The sequence below is a fragment of the Epinephelus fuscoguttatus genome, linkage group LG20 (assembly GCF_011397635.1).
Source record: "Epinephelus fuscoguttatus linkage group LG20, E.fuscoguttatus.final_Chr_v1".
NCBI lineage: Eukaryota > Metazoa > Chordata > Actinopteri > Perciformes > Serranidae > Epinephelus > Epinephelus fuscoguttatus.
The window spans coordinates 26,823,771-26,840,415 of record NC_064771.1 but is presented as its reverse complement, the minus strand read 5'-3'; the positions used below and the strand labels follow the sequence as shown (position 1 = coordinate 26,840,415).

The 16,645-nt window shown below is 42.5% G+C and overlaps 1 protein-coding gene across 15 annotated transcripts in view; it reads right to left on the bottom strand.

Moving 5' to 3' along the window:
* The window catches only part of nrxn1a (neurexin 1a), an 81,582-nt gene that overhangs the window by 35,617 nt on the left and 29,320 nt on the right, over positions 1 to 16,645 (bottom strand). For 9 of the 15 annotated variants that reach the window (XM_049564007.1, XM_049564009.1, XM_049564001.1 and 6 more), the window contains 7 exons: positions 14,458 to 14,481; positions 12,284 to 12,445; positions 9,593 to 9,664; positions 9,036 to 9,260; positions 6,889 to 7,036; positions 5,875 to 6,005; positions 3,414 to 3,666 (listed from right to left, as the gene is read on the bottom strand). In XM_049564007.1, the coding sequence (XP_049419964.1) occupies positions 3,414 to 3,666; positions 5,875 to 6,005; positions 6,889 to 7,036; positions 9,036 to 9,260; positions 9,593 to 9,664; positions 12,284 to 12,445; positions 14,458 to 14,481 (1,015 nt within the window). The remainder of the gene's footprint in view (positions 1 to 3,413; positions 3,667 to 5,874; positions 6,006 to 6,888; positions 7,037 to 9,035; positions 9,261 to 9,592; positions 9,665 to 12,283; positions 12,446 to 14,457; positions 14,482 to 16,645) is intronic. The other 6 variants (XM_049564006.1, XM_049564005.1, XM_049564002.1 and 3 more) reach the window with 1 other exon arrangement.

The following is a 16,645-nucleotide window of genomic DNA, read 5'->3' as shown; positions in this document are numbered from 1 at the left end:
AAACTGTTCTGAGCGAAACATGGAGCTGAATTTGGCAGCAGACTTCAGTAATAGTCATATAAAGTAGGAGTAAAAGAAATAACTTTCGGCATTCATTTTTTTATATGATATAAAGGAAGTACGGTAAATCAGTAACACATTCTCAGCCCTAATGACTAAATACATATTTCAAGGTTTGCTGCTGAGTTTATTTTCTAACGTAGGTTGAGAATGAAGTCAGATGTCTCGTGAAAACACCTGTGGTTTTATTTCTCATATCAATGGTACCTTTGGCAACAGGAACAATCCTTTTTTGTTCTGGTTACATCTTCAACACACAGTTACTTGAGACAAAAATGTAGCTTAGACTGGTTGTTAGTCGTTACAGACACGGACAGCGCAACAGGCACCAGAGCTCTGCAAACTCATTTTAGAAAATGCTAAGTTAACAGTTAAATATTTCTTAAAAAAATAAATCCGTATTTGCTAAACTGAAGGCAAATTACTTTGGAAATGAACCAGCGTTGGCAGTTAGCCACCAAGAGTAGCCACTGGGACTAACCACAGACAGTCTATGGGACTAACTAGCTTACTGCTACTTCTGCTATCTTACAGGAAGTTGCGCCCATAATCATTTCTACAGCAGTGCCCTCAGGATTAAGGTGGATATGTTGTGAAAATTAGGTTAAAAGACTAAAGAATTGTTATAGAACATTTCATCCATTGTTTTCTTTTCTTGGCAGGAGTGGGCTTCCATAGAGAAAGCAGGACAGCAAGACAAAAAATGTAGCCCACCAGTGTGAACAGCAAGTGAGCAGGAGGAAAGAGCCGAAAATGTGTTAAGAGATGTGCAAATGTGTGGCTGTAAATATGTGTGTGTGGCCGCTCTTGGGAAAAAAAAAAAAAGAAATTCATCTTGGAGCCAGAGCGTGGCGACCATCTTTGTTCATTAAAGAAGAAGAGAGGGGGAACAAAGGAGAGAGCGAGAGAATGAGGGAGGAGAAAAAAGGGAGGGAGAAACCGCAGGTAGAAGGCGTAAACATGGCCAATCACTCTCTCCATCTGCTTCTCCATCTGTGCTTCCTTTAATCCACTGAACCACCAGTTAGTGACCCCTCAATGCACACAGAGGATGAAGAAAGACATAGAGGAAAGGAAGACAAAGCTAAAAGAAGGAGAGAAGGAGGGAAGGAGGGAGGGAGGGAGGGAGAGGGTGCATTGCTGTGATAAACATACACTGCGGATGTTTGTCCTCCGAAATAAAACATTTTCATATCAACACCTTTCAGAGAGTATGTGCGTACGTGTGCGTCCATATCTCCTGTTAGATGATAGTACAATCATCACTTGAGACGCGTCAGCAGTTGTGGCACAAACAACATTTCTTCTCTTCTCCTTGTCTGACTCCATCTCGGCTCTTTCAACAGGCCTGTATCAGTCCCTCTGCCAATCTCTCCTACTTTCCATTTCTCTCTCCCGGCCTGAATTCATACCTTTTCTCATAACTCTCTCCCTCTCTGTCAGATTTTCTACTCCCATCTCCCATTCCTCCTCATCTCCTCACCTGCTGTCATATGGCGGTTCCGGCCCAGTGGTTCTCCACCCTCCTCTGTCACAGCTCCTGCTCCCTGCTTTCTGCACATTTCCTCTCCCATCGATTCCCAGTCTCCACATCCATAGCAGTCCAATAGTCCTGTCTGCAGCTCGCCTTCCTCCCACCCCTTTTTGATCCTCTCCTTTTCCCTTCCTCCATCTTACTACTCTCATTCTCAGAAAACGTGTGTATTTGAATAAGAAAAGGATGCAGCCAGTGACGGGAAACCTGCACTATCATTATATTTCATTGTTGAGCAAGCAGCCTCATTTTCTCCTTGCCCTTATTTTTGATCTCCACCTACCTCTACAGTAGCGGAGGGTGGGAGCGAAAGTATAACTTCTTATCATTTTCCACTTTGCACAGAGATGTATTTTTTTAGAGTAGCCATCTTTTATTGTGAAACGGGATGCCAGTTTCCGTTAATTTTGCTTTTAATCACCGGACACCCATTAACCAGTAACTAACCAGTTAAAAACGTCACAACTCAAATTTATTTATAAAGCACAAAAGGAACAAAATGCTAAAACGCATACATAAGAGGCGACATAAATGTCAGGTGCACAGCTCACACATTTAGAGACACAACACACACAGGCACATGGCAGGGAAAGCCACATCAAGGGGACTCAAACACTCATGAATAAAAGTAGGTTTTGAGCCTGGACTTAAATGAGTCAATGGTGAAGGCAGATCTGATCGGGAGGGGGATGCTCACTGAAATCTCCAAACCATGCATGTTCCTGTCGACCGGCAACACCACGTTACTTTCGACCCTCACCTGTCTCCGTTAACTTTACCCCGGCTAGCACCAAAGATAGGCAAGCATGACTAATTAAACCTTCACTGATAGTTTGCCCACGAACAAGTCTTACACACATTTACAATCTTCAACAAATAAACCTGCGCAGTGGTTAGCATTGTTGCCTAACAGCGAGAGGGCTTCTGGTTCAAACCCAGGGTGGGGGGGGGATTTACAGAGGGTTTTCTCCAGGTACTCCGGCTTACTCCCACAGTCCAAAGACATGCAGGTTAACTGGTGACTCTAAATTGTCTGCAGGTGTGAATGTGAGTGTGAATGGTTGTCTGTCTCTATAGCCCCTTTTACACTGCCAGATTTTCCGGGAATGGGAAACAACCGTGTGTAGACATGGGAAACAGTTCTATTTTTTAATTAATGAGTGAGAATTCACCTTTTCCACTGATCGCATCGGGCTAATTTTGGACTCAGTATTGGGTTGTATTACAACCTTCCCATTCTCCAGCACCACCAGGGGCGAAGTGGAAGGTAAACTCACCTAAACTTAATTCTCCAGCCTTTTTATTTGAATAGTTTGGCCACATTTTTATCTGCCATAAATCTTTATGAGGGTACCTTTTTAGCACACATCAGATTAAGTACTACTGAGGTGATGTAATCTGTTAGGATGGACCTTTTAAAGGAGGAAAAAAAAAGCATAACTTAAAGGTATAATGAATAAAAGTTTTATCGTCTAATATAGCTGATGATCTTAATATATTTTCAGTAGTTGATGGAGTTATTTCTGACATTAAAACTTTCCACACCACACCATCTGTCTTCTGTCGCTCATCCTTTTGGCATGACTCAATGTTCTCGAGCCAAAAAGCAAATGACAAAGCTGTCAGTATGACTGTATTTCGCATCATGACATATTATTAATTTTTCACAAAATGTTGCTGTTTGGTAACTGTAATTAGCCGGCTTACTCATCTCTATTGTGAAAATGTGACTTAAGCATTTATGCCAAATTACTATACAGGCTGCCAAAGTGTTATTCTGGTCCTCTCCCTCTACACCCTCCCACCACGTCATTCTCACCTCTCTCGCAGGAGCGTCCCAGGAATCCAGTTCCCGAGCAGTCGCAGACGTAGCGGTTCCAGCCCTCCCTGCAGATGCCGCTGTGTTGGCAGGGGTTGGACAGGCACTGTTTGGGCGGCTCTCTTGAGCAGGAAGGCTTTACCCCCACCGCCCTCTGGGCCTCGGCCAGGCGTCGGATGTCTTTGCTCTGCCCGTCCACAAACAGGTCTCTGATGCAGCCCACGTAACCGTAGTTCAACAGAGCCGTCCACACCTGAGGAGAAGGTCACGAGTGTTGAGTGTAAGGGAATTTAACCACACATTGCAGCATTTGGTGGCAAACTAAAAGTCAAACTACACTGTGTTTTAAGTTGCTTGTTCAAGGCACAGATAAAAGCTGGAGCTGACGGCTATTTTTTGGCTTTGAAAGCAAAGACATTTTTGTTTTCCTTCACTAGGATATATTTTTGTGTATTTATTCCATACAAAAGGTGGTTAAAGGGACAGTTCAACCCTTATCCCTTACCTGTAGTGCTATTGATAAATCTAAATTTTGGACATGGAACGATCTTCAAAAAGATCTAAAATTAGAAACACTTATAACAATCGATCCATCGGCCACTATGTTTGAATAGTTGTTGTTTCATTGTGGATTTTTGTATTATATATTGTATTTGCTGCATTTTAAATGTGCTCTGATTGGCTGCTACCTCCGCCAGGTCTCTCTTGTAAAATAGATTTTCAGTCTCAATGGGACTTCCTGGTTGAATAAAGGTTAAATAAATGAATTGTTGCCAAGAGTTGGAGATATCAGCCATAGAAATGTTTGCCTTCTATTCTGGTGCTCAAAGAGCCAAAAAATACAGCAGCAACTATTTTCTAACATTAAAGCAAAGCAGAGGAGGACGCCATCAATGTTTCTATCTCATGCTGTCACGAGTACAAGCTTCTCGTCCATGAGTAGATGCACACTTCCTTCTTCTACGCAGTGATATGGCTGACCGGTGTACGTTGGTAGAAAGAAAGTAGTTCCTACATGAAACTGCTCACAGCAAGGTCTGTGGATTATCTTGAGTAACTGGGTCGTGATTTTTGAAAAGAGACATTGCTGTTGAGTTTTTTCAAATGTATTTTTTGGCGCTTTGAGCACCACAAGCCGAGTGCCATCTAGTTCCATTATATTCAAGGGTAGCAGACATCTCTATGGCTGTTATCTCCAACACTCGGCAACTCACACCAAAACTATCTAGACTGATTAACAGCGCTACAGGTAAGAGGAAAAATATGTGTTTTTGAATTAGGGGTGAACTGTCCCTTTTTAAGCCTGGTAAAGGAATTCATTTTTACTTACTAACATGTAAAAATGTGTTTAGTTGTTTCATTTGAATTTGGGTCCAGACTTCAGTCTAGAATGACTCTTGAATCGCTTACTGGCTTTTCAAAGCTTTGTTTGCACATCACGGTCTTCCTCAAACAGTAAAATGCTGAGAAAGAAAGCTAGTGCTGAATGCATGAAGTTCATTTTTTATGTTTTATATCTGTTTTTCTATGTTGGCGTAAATGTTGTTAGTAACAAAATTCTTGATTGTAGGAAACAAGTGTCATATGGGTGCACTGATCTGTGACTGTGATTTGCTCAACCTAACTGTGTAGCATGATCACCTAATCATCATCAGGTGTGTGACAAAGGCGTGGTCCATATAATAGATCAGTGTACCTGTGTCTCAGTATCCTTGTTGATCTTGAAGAAGGACCAAAGGCCGCCACATCATCAAAATAAAAGAAATGCATATTGTGCTTATAATATTGTCTTTTAATATTACTTTAATTATTATTATTTTTACTATTGAAAAAAATCTTAAAATATATTGTTTCGAATAGGGCTGCAACTAATTATTATTATTATTATTATTATTATTATTATTATTTTTAATATTACTTTAATTATAATTATTTTACTATTGAAAAAAAATCTTTAAATATATTGTTTCGAATAGGGCTGCAACTGCTTATTTTTTTATATTAATTTAATCTAATTATTATTATTTTTACGATTAAAAAAAACTTAAAATATATTGTTTTGAGTAGGGCTGCAACTAATTATTATTATTTATTTATTTTTTACATTAATTTGATCTAATTATTATTATTTTTTACTATTATTCTGACTATACAAAAAAAAGAACGAAAAATGACAATCACAATACCCACTACCACATGGTGATGTCATCAAATGTCTTTTTTTTTCTCTGACAAACTGTCAAAAAATATTTAATTTACTATCATTTAAGACAAGAAAAAGCAATGAATTCTTCCTTTTGAGAAGCTTGGAGCATTAAGTGTTTGGCATGTGCTGGAACAAATAACTGATTATCAAAACCATTGACAATTCATTTTCTGCCGATCGATTAAACAGACTGTTGCAACTCTAATATCAACCTGAGTATGTCGTACTATAGACACACATCGTCGGCACACACACCTCTGTCGGGAAGATGAGTCCGGCGCGGTCCTCAGGCAGTCCTCCGAGGTACAAAGTCTCATCCAGGTCCAAGATCTCACTGTCTCCCGGAGCCGTGTACGCTGTTCTCACACTGTTCACCGAGATGGTTCCTGGATTCACCGCGAGACATCGAAACAACTTCAGTAATCGTTACAACCTTCAATGTGAACACCCTCATCACACCACCACTATGATGGCTATCATCATCATCTTTATCATCATCATCCTTTCCCCCAGTCTTTGTTCTCCTCCTTTATCACCACTCATTACTTCTATAATCAGAAGCAATAGGAATACAAAACTACACAGGCCATAGTCATCGGTTCGCTCTTTTGAGTCCGTGCTGGTTTTAAAGTGCTATGTCCAACATTCTACCTCCAATAAATCATTAAAACATTTATTTTTAGACAGTGCTACAGTTACAGTAAAGAAACAAGATCCCCATTGAGAAGATTGTCAGCCACTACTGTGGGTTTCCACACTCTAATTAATACTGGCATGAAAACTATAATTATATTGGAATTAGGTTGAAAACATTTAAAATCCTGCTACTGTACTGAATATATAGTTTCAGTAATTGAGCTCATGTGTTCAAAGAGCAGGGATAAAACACATATTGAGAAAAGATGGCAAAAGGAATACATATTGTAAATGTGGCTGTAACTTTAAAAAAACTTGCACTTGCTCAAAGAGGCTACCAAGTGCTTTAATTACAGTTTCAGTATTGTGGTAATTACAACACATTACAGTAAATTTGACAGTGCTACTGGATATTGATTGTGTTAAAACTGGTCTACGCAGCACCCTTGCAACCCAGTTTGAATTAAACACAGACAGGAGACGGATGGCAGCAGCTAAACGGCCTTGCTCGGCTGGCGCTTACTATAAAATGTTGAAGTACGGTCGCGTCTACTCATTATCCTCCACCTCCTCCTCATCACCCTCTGTGGTCAGGGTTAGCGTCAGAGTTTAAAGAGTGTACTGTGAGAGTACCTGAGCGCCCGTCCCTCTGGAAGTCCACATGATACCACTCCCCGTCATTGACCTTTCTGTCGATAGCCTTGGTCTTGGTGGTTCCTGAGCCCATGTCCAGCAGCAGGTACAGGTGTCCATCCAGCATCTCGATGGCAAAAAAGTCCACCTGGGGAGTCAGACAGGGACAGCGTTAGTATTCTGTAAAAAGCAGGGACGTTGATGGCTAGCAATAAAAATGCAAATTATAGCTGCAAGTTACAATAAGGTGATTGGGCTCCGGTCTAACCATATATAATCAGGCTCTTTGTGCAGTCTCATTCAGTTTTAGTGGAGACTGGTAAACCTATTAGGGCTGCTCGATTAGGGCAAAAATCATCATCAGGATTATTTTGCTCATTATTGATTTTACGATTATTTAACATTTTCCGTCATCTTGGCTCGAGGTGTACTAAACATGCCACAGCCTGGCTGAGAGTGAGTTCGGGTTTTAGAGAGACAAAACAAGAGCAAAGCGAAATGTAGCACAATCATTTTATCTTGATAAGTAAATGGACCTCAAAGCGCTTTTTAGACTTCGAGTCACATTTACACACACACATTCACACACTGGTGGCCAAGGCTACCATACAAGGTGCCACCTGCTACTCGGTTTTTTACACGCTCACACACCACTGGAACAGCCATCGGGAGCAATTTGGGGTTCAGTATCTTGCTCAAGGATACTTTGATATGCATGAAAGACTGGGGGAGCTGGGAATTGAACCTAAACTACATTGTGGATTACTACATGGAGATTTGTAGATCGAGTCATGATTTTAGAGATCCCACCCAACTTTAAAGTGACAAACAGGAATTCTGTGGTTTATAGGAGAGGAGGATTATCAGCATCATTTAAAGAAATAGTGCACCCAAACATGAAAATTCAGCCATTATCTACTCACCCATATGCCGAGGGAGGCTCAGGTGAAGTTTCAGAGTCCTCACATCCCTTGCGGAGATCCCAGGGGAGAGGGGGTAGCAACACAACTCCACCTAATGGAGGCTTACGGTGCCCCAGATTCAAACGTCCAAAAACACATAATTGAAACCACAAAATATCTCCATACTGCTCGTCCATAGTGATCCAAGTGTCCTGAAGCCCCGACATAAAAAGTCAATTATGTGTTTTTGGACTTCTGAATCTGGGGCGCCGTAAGCCCCCATTAGGTGGAGTTGTGTTGTTACCCCCTCTCCCCTTGGACCTCTGTAAGTGTTGTGAGGACTCTAAGACGTCACCTGAGCCTCCATCGGCATATGGGTGAGTAGATAATGGCTGAATTTTCATGTTTGGGTGCACTATCCTTTTAAGACAGCCATCTAGGATGTAGGTGAAATCACTTCTGTTGAAAAAAACAACAACAATCATACCATGGTTTTCATACCAACTATCATAATGACTTTTATGATCCCAGAACTTCTCATCCATCACCACAAGAATCAAAGTTTTAATTTCCCCAAAACTAGACTAAGCAAAACTAATGAAATTCCCATCAGCCTTAGGATTTATCGCTGTGTCTAAAGCTAGGTTCAGGTTGCTGTAGTGTCCCCAGTGCATGGTTTGCACATCAAAAAATGACGCCATAATGTCTTTGCGCTGAGCAAATGCTCCAAAAGTTGCATGCATCCCTGAATGACCAACTTTCGGAGCATTTGCTCGACACAAAAACATTATGGCAGGTGCCTACTGCACTTTTCAGTTCAACATGGACGTCTTTGAGGGAAGTTTGGCCAGGCAGGTGCACCTGTACGGACATCTCTAATGATCTCTGATAATGACTCGTCATAAGGAGACCACAAGCAGAGTCCAATGCCCTTAAATTCTTGAGCAGAAATAGCCCAACACACTAAGGAAAGACAAGGCGTTTTGCCACAGAGCTCGATAATAAAGCTAAAAAACGGTCTAATGGAAGGAGTGACAATTCAGGGGAACAAAGCAAATAAAATAATTTCGATTTTGTTTGCACACTCCTGGCATTTTGCAATGAACATCACATTGAGCATACACGCCTCGTAGCTTGTGTGCCATCTACGGAGGCCCGAGTGTAAACTGAGCTTAAGCTTATTCTTATTGTTTCAAATTAAGTTTCCCTGTGTGCTTTTTAAAAATAAATGTACAATATTTTCACCTTGACTGTGGGAGGCGTGCGTGGGTCCTTGCGTTGCAGCTGCCTGGGTTTGCCATGGCTGAAAAGCATCAACCCGTTCGGCTCCGTGGTCCTGAAGTCGAACGAAATAGATCCCGCCTTCTTCGCTGACCACTTGCTCAGCGCCACGAAAGACTCTGGGGTGTCAAAGGTCACGGGGTCCAGCGTGGCAACACTCTCGCACTTAAAGGACACCACCCCACTTACCTAGGGCGGGCAGAGGAAGAAAAGGAAACACTTAGGGGTTCAAGCATCTTAAAAAAAAATGGGTTGTTTAACTGATGTCCAGTGAACATCAAGACCAAAATGGTTCCTTTGTAGTGGGATTGAAATAAAGCCAGCTGCTTCCAGCTGTGAGCTGACGAACAGACAAAAGCGTGTGGCTACCTCTCAAGAATATAATCCCATTTACTTAAAATTCCTACAGTATAAATCTCACAGGGCCTGACAGAGGTTGTGATACAGAATGATGTCTGTGTTCTGCGTATAAGAGGATAATGTTTCTAGTTCAACTTGTACATGATGTTGAAAGTACACACCTTCATCTTTGGGTCTCCCTGTTTAGCCAGTCTAGACAGCTCCAACCGCACGTCATTGTTCTTGTACACCACCTTGAAAGGACGGGATTGAAGGGGGGAAAATGACACATTAATTCCCTTTTGGATTAAAAAAAAAAGAGCCATTTTCTTCATTTTTGGTCAACAGATGTTCCCTATATAAATACTGTGGCACAGAATTATAATTTACTACAATTTCACCTTTGTGTTTCACGACAATAGGCAATCAAAAAGAATACGACAAACTTTGATTAACCTTCTCAGAGGACACGAAAAGAAGAAGAGATAAAGAGGGAACAAGACGCTTTAAATATGACCACACATCCATTAATCTTTCAACTCAGGAATCATATTTTTTCTGTTCAAGTGTTCTGGTATTTTTTTTTTTTTTTTGAAAGTGACAACCTTAAGAGCAGCGAGCCACTCCAGCCTCATCTTTTGATAACTCCTATTTGTCCCTGCCACTTGCATGATCGCTTTTACTCCCTATCTCTCCTTCCCTTTTCTGTTTCTCTCTTTCCCTGACACAGTACGCTCTCTGACTGAGCAGCATGAGTGTAAAGAGTGTGCTTGTGCTGAGCATTTTGATGTCGAGAGAGACGGGCACACACAGGCTCCGCTTTATTAATCCAGACCTCCTTCTATGACCTGTGAGCAACTCGGCAACATCACAAAATTCTTTCTCTGTGTTGGCTTCTCACCTCTGTTTTGAATTTTTCGCACCCTGTGAGCTTTTGTGTCTGCGCGTGGGGCAATGAGGGCGATTCTTGAATATAAGTGCTGCAAGTGTGCAAAATGGTGTTAGCGTTTGGGCGTGTGTGTGTGTGTGTGTTTGTGCGTGTGTGCCCGCACCACATTGAATGCAGAAATTGTTACAGCCGTGATCGTTCATGCGCGTGATTCACTGCATACATCTTAATTTGCTCACGCGGATTATCATATCATCGTATTAAATATGTAAATGTGCCAGTAGAGGGTTCACTTTGACAGCGGCAGCCTCGTTTAAACGCCATCAGTCTTAATGAAGCAACACAGAGCGCATTCACCACTGATACAGATAGCTCTCTGTTTGGCACATCATCTGTCGGCTTGTTTGGTTGTTTGTTTATGCCTCTGTGTGAGTCTGTGTGAATGAAAGGGAGACTCAGACAGGGTGTGTTTATAATGGGTGTGAGGATGTATTTGGGAGTTTTGCTGTGTGTCAGGTGCTGTGAATGCATATGTGTGTTTATTTGCGCTCGTCTATTTTTGTCCGCGTGTGTTTCAGTGGGTGTATTTGTGCATTTTCACATGTGCACACATCTGTGTATGCATGCTAAGGCTGTGTTTGCGTGCACATGCGAGTGCATTGGTGTGTTCTCATCAGCGTGTCATGTGAGTTTCTGTTGTTGCAGTGTTGTGGCCCATTTCAAGCACAGCGGATGGATGGAGTGTCTCTGTGGCGTAGCTAATTAGCATGTTAGTGCTTAGCGCTGTATCTACTCCCTCAACGACGCTCATCACTGATTCTCTCTGATGCTGGGGAGGGTGTGTGTGTGTCTGGGACTGCTTGTGTGAGCCTGCCAAATGGAAGCATTTCTATGTGTGTGTGTGTGTGTGTGTGTGTGTGTGTGCGCGTGCACTTTATAACATAATGTGTGTAAAATGTTTGCGTGATGCGTGACAGAAAGTGAAGGGAGGAAGAGAGAAAGTAAGAAAGTGAGAAAAAAAGACTGGTGTTTCTTAAAGCGTGAGAGTATAGAGAAATCTGTGCAGCATGACTGTGTGAACTTGGCAGAAATTATTATTTATTTTTATTCAGTGGAATCATATTGTGAAGAAATGATCATGTGGAGATTAAATCAGTGGCTCATTCAGCCTAAATTAATAATTCTGAGCAAATTGCAGCTAAAAACCAACAAAATTAGTTATTTAACACTTTGTTTGACATGTTTTGCCCAATCAAGTTCAAGTTTATTTCTTGTCATTATAGAAAAACATCACAGTGCAAAGTGCAGGATAAAAGTGGTTAAAAAAAGCCTGTTTAAAGGAACAGTGTGCAAGATTTAGGGGGATTTAGTGGCGTTTAGTGGTGAGCATTGCAGACTGCAAGCAGCTGAAACTCCTGGTCGCAATTCCTTTCATTGTTGATTGTTCAGGAGGTTTTTTCTGGGAGCCAAATTACCTGCAGAGGTCTCTCTCTCTCCCCAAAACAAACAATCCAGGTGATTTAAACTGGTAAAAATGCTGAGTAAAGCACTTAAACATGAAAATAATCTGCATTTTTCTGACACTCGTCGCTAAGGAACAGCTAACTACTGTGGTTCATGTGAAAATGCTACTGACCCTATCTAAACTCAGTGTTTGGTTTGTCCCCTCTAGGCCACTCTAGAAACATGGAGTGCAACATGGCAGTTTTCATGGATGACATCCCGCTCCCTCTTAGGTAACGAAAACACAATGATTCTTATTTTCAGGTGATTATACACTAAAGAAAACATGCTTATTATATTTTTATCTCACTTCTGCCAGTATATCCCACTAAATCATACACACTGGACCTTTAAAGAAGTTTTTGCACTCACACTGGATACTTGAGAAATAATCGTATTAATATCAACCTATTTCTTCCAACCACACTGCCCAGCACTTGTACATCCAAAATGTAACACACATATCATGCACACATCCCACCTCTTTGAGACAGCCCATGAAGTTATTGCTGACTGGAGAACCAGGCAGGTCAGCGGTGCTGGGGCTCCCTCCCACGTAGAAGAAGTCGTCAGAGCCCAGCATGGTGTAGTCCTCCTGGGTGTAGCCCGTAGTGGTCAGGATGCCGTCCACAGAGATGGTCACCTACACAACAAAGCACAGGGAAAGGACACGCTATATACTCACACCAAAGGCAGCGCTAAGCGCTAGCTAGGCGCTGACCAGCCAAATTAGCCCCCGTTACTCTGGTAACCAATGTGTATGCATTGTGGTGGGGAGAAGGCCTGATTGGTTTGGGGAGTTGGCTAGTTGTGCTGCTGGGACTTTGTTTTGGTGTGTCTGTGCTAACCGTGTGATGTAGCTGAGGAGCGCTGCCTCTCGCCTTCGCTGGTTAAACTGACATTATAAATATGTTGCTCCCTCTGCCTACAGTTAGAAATACACTCTGCAGCCCCATCTACCACTTGTGCACTCTCACTGGATTCAGTCTGCCTGTTCTCAGCTGTACGTCTGTGGTACAGAATGACAACTAGATCCTGTTTGTGATTCCTAAAGATTCACCCAAAGCTTCAGGGCCACTATTGGTGGATTCAGGGTGCAAATTCAACTTTTCGTCTACCGGCCAAATGGCTTGTGATTGTTCAAATTTACCAGCCAGTTAATGGATTACCATTTTTTGGCTGGTGAGTGAAGACAGTCTACCAGGTACTAGCATATTTTACCAGCATTTGGCATGTGGACAGTGCTAACTTTGTACCCCTAGCCTTCAAAACCAGTCTGTTAATCTGTCCCTGCATTGCACTGACTAAACCAACATGTGCAGGCTAGCCTCTTCTCTATGTGCAAGTTCAAACTTTAAATATCCTCCTTACGTCTCTGCTACAGCTGCTTAACAAGAAGTACAAGATGCTGAATAACTTCCTAATATACCAACAACAACTTTCCTTAATGCTCCACCTGCAGTGAACCTGACAGTGGTGTTCCTATAATTTAAGCAGCCTATTCTGCTGTATAATAGCCTGTATGGGGCTTTTATCTTGCACTGGTTCCCAACCCTGTCCCACATAAGTCAAAGTTAGTGGTATCTTAATCCCCCCAGATATTCTACCGTACATTACTGACCATGTTCGACTGCCCATTAAGGTCATGAGCTCTTTACGTCCCCGCTATAGTAAGTTCCCTCTCACTGATGGTGCTTATCATCGCCAGGCAAACTTGCCCAGCCAGGCAGGTGTTAGTAAAGTCTCCACAGGCTTCTTCGTGCGTTACAGTAGGTGTTAGTACTATTTACTTGTTAGTAGTTGTTAGTTGTTGCACTGCTGGCAGCCACAGTAGTGCTACTTGTGTCAGGCCAAGCTGTGTTGGGTTACTGAGGTTAGGGTTAATGATTTCAATGCTGTTAGTAGTTGTGATGATGTTATGTTGCTGTGTTGTTAGGGTGAGTTGTGATGATGGTGTTAGTTAGTAAGTTAGTTTGTGGTGTGGGGGGGGTTTGTTAGATCAGCGAGTCAGAATGATATGACACATGGACGAACACACACTTACTGATGTACGCACACGCACAGGTGTTAGATGGGTTACGGCTCATTCCACACGTACACACGCACATTAATATATAAACATGCAGCCTGCTCCTCTCTCTGCATGCAACCACTGGCAAAGAGGACACAGCAGATTAAAAAGAAAATGAATCAGGATGAATCAGGGGCACCATGGAGAACATGCAGTGGCAGAGTGGAGGACGAAAAATCCAAGGAAGTAAAAAGAAAAAAAAAAGAGGGGAAGGAGGGACCTCTCTATCCATTTTACGGACCAATCAGAGAGGGGAAGGGTTTCTGATTCACGCCATGCAGGAAGGGGGGGCTCGCCATTTGCGTGCAGGTGAGGGATGAGCCAATCAGTACACGCCTACATGTCAGTCACAGAGTGATGGGGTGAAAAAAACGGTAGAGAAAGGGTTGGTAAAGGATTTAAAGAAAAAAAGTGGTTGGCAAGGAGGGGGACGGGGGCTTTTTAAGCGTAAAAGATTACCAACCGCATTTATCCTTTTATTGGTTTAGTTTTGAAGTCTATGGTTCAAAAGGAAATAGACACGGGGCAAACCCAAACTAAGAAACAATTAGAATGATATCTACCGAACAATGGAGTTTGTTTACCATAGCGTGTCCAATGCCTGAGTGCTTTGTAGGAGAGGGGGAGAAAGGAAAGCAAAAAACTGTGAACAGAACAACTTCGGGAACAAAAAAAGGAAAGCTAGAAGGCCTCTGGTGAGGTTAGTAGGTTGGTTGGAGTGGTTTCGCTAGGAGAAGGGCACAGGTTAGGTTAGTAGTATGAATCATTCCATGGATGGTGGTTAGTTTCACTAGCAGGTTAGTAAAGTTAGTAGTCAAGTTAGTAGTACAGACAGGCAAACGGTAGAGGCAGGGCACAGGTGGGTTACAAGCACCTGAGTGCAAGTGACCCTCAGTGTTCTCTAGCTCACTCTCTCTCCCTCATTCACCCACTCGCACAGTCATACGCACAATTGAAAAAGCACTCACCTAGAGCTGAGAGCAGTGCTGGTCTGGTGGTTAACCCACTGTAAACTAAGACCAAAACCTCAGGTATTTTCTTCCTACCACAGCATCACTGCAGATGGACAACAGACCACTGACTGTAGCGTCTACATTGATTAGGCTCTTGCTGCGGACTAGGGTGCTTTCTGCTGCCCACTGCCGCCTGAAACATCTGCATGTGCTCTGTGCTCTACCTGCTCCGCCACAGCGCAGCACAGCAGGCTTGAAATCAAATTGAAAAAGGACTGAGCTCCAAACAGATCTTTATGTTAATGCACCAATTAGAAACTGCTGCAGGTATAATCATTGTCAATCAAAGTTAGCTGAGGGTTGTTGTTTTTTTGAACCAACCCTATGGTCATGTGCCATGTGCTGCATCCACTGCACAGTATGGTGACAAGCAGTAGTAAAGGCTGTAGTAGTAATAGTTGTAGTAGTGGAGGCTGCAGTAGCCGTAGCAGAAGTAGAAGTAGTAGTGCTAGTAGCAACAGTAGTAGTAGTAGTAGTAGTAGTAGCTGTAGCAGAAGTAGTAGTAGTAGTAGTTGTAGTACTAGTAGCAGCTGTAGCAGTATAGTAGTAGCAGTAGGGAAGGTATCAGCAGTAGTAGCAGCAGCAGTAGTAGTAGAAGATGGGTATCGAACCAGTGACCATCGGTTCCACAACGAAGTCACTGATTTACATTGTAAAAATCTGTTGAAAAAAGCTTAATGTTTTAAATTTAAATGTAGCTCAAAGCATGCAGGAGGAGTAGTCGGCCTTTCACCATTCACACTAACTACATAAAACAAGGAAAGCCTGAATTCCTCACATCTGAGGAGCTGAAACACTTTCGCTTGATTAATTACTTCAAAAGGCACAGTTCACCCAAAAGTCAAAAACATATTTTTCCTCTTACCTGCAGTGCTGTTTATCAGTCTAGATTGTTTTGGTGTGTGTTGGCGAGTGTTGGAGATGTCTGCCTTCTCTTGAATATAATAAAACTAAATGGCATTCGCCCTGTGGTGCTCAAAGTGCCAAAAATACAGTTGAAAACTCAACAGCAGAACAAGCAATCATGATGAGCTTACTCAAGATAATCCACAGGCCTTGCTGTGAACAGTTTCATGTAGGGACTACCTTCTCTCTACTGAACTACACCTGCCAACCGAGCTAGCTAACGTTACAGTTCACGGGAGGACGACACCATTAATGATTACGTCTTGTGTTGTCATGAGCACGAGCCTCTCGTCCTTGTGTAGATGTACCTTTCCTTGTACATGTTGATACAATTGAAAGAAAATTGTTCCTACATGAAACTGCTCACAATCTGAGTAGCCAGGTCAGGCTTTGAGCACCACATAGTTTTGTTATATATTGAAGCGAAGGCAGGCATCTCTACGGCCGATATTCCCAATGCCCGGCACCTCGTACAGAAAGAATCAAGACTGATAAACAGCACTACAGGTAATGCCGGGTTCACACTACACTGTCTGCCTGATTATAGCCCGACGCAGCGTTGTATGTTGGCGGCTCGGACTTGAATGACAATGAGTGTTGTACATGATAATCCATCGATTTAACTTGTGTAGTGTGTCAAAGTAGACGACAACTGACGCTGCGTCTGGGACGCCTCACGACGTCCAGACAGAAGTCTAGCATGTTTGATTGTCTTTTTGTCTTTTAAATGACTTCCAATAGGAACACAGAACGATCTGCTGCTGTGGACGACCGTATGTCAACAACACCCCAGGGTTTTAGATGTTTCCTCTGGGGATGTTATACAGTACGAGTGAAACAGGAAAACTGATGG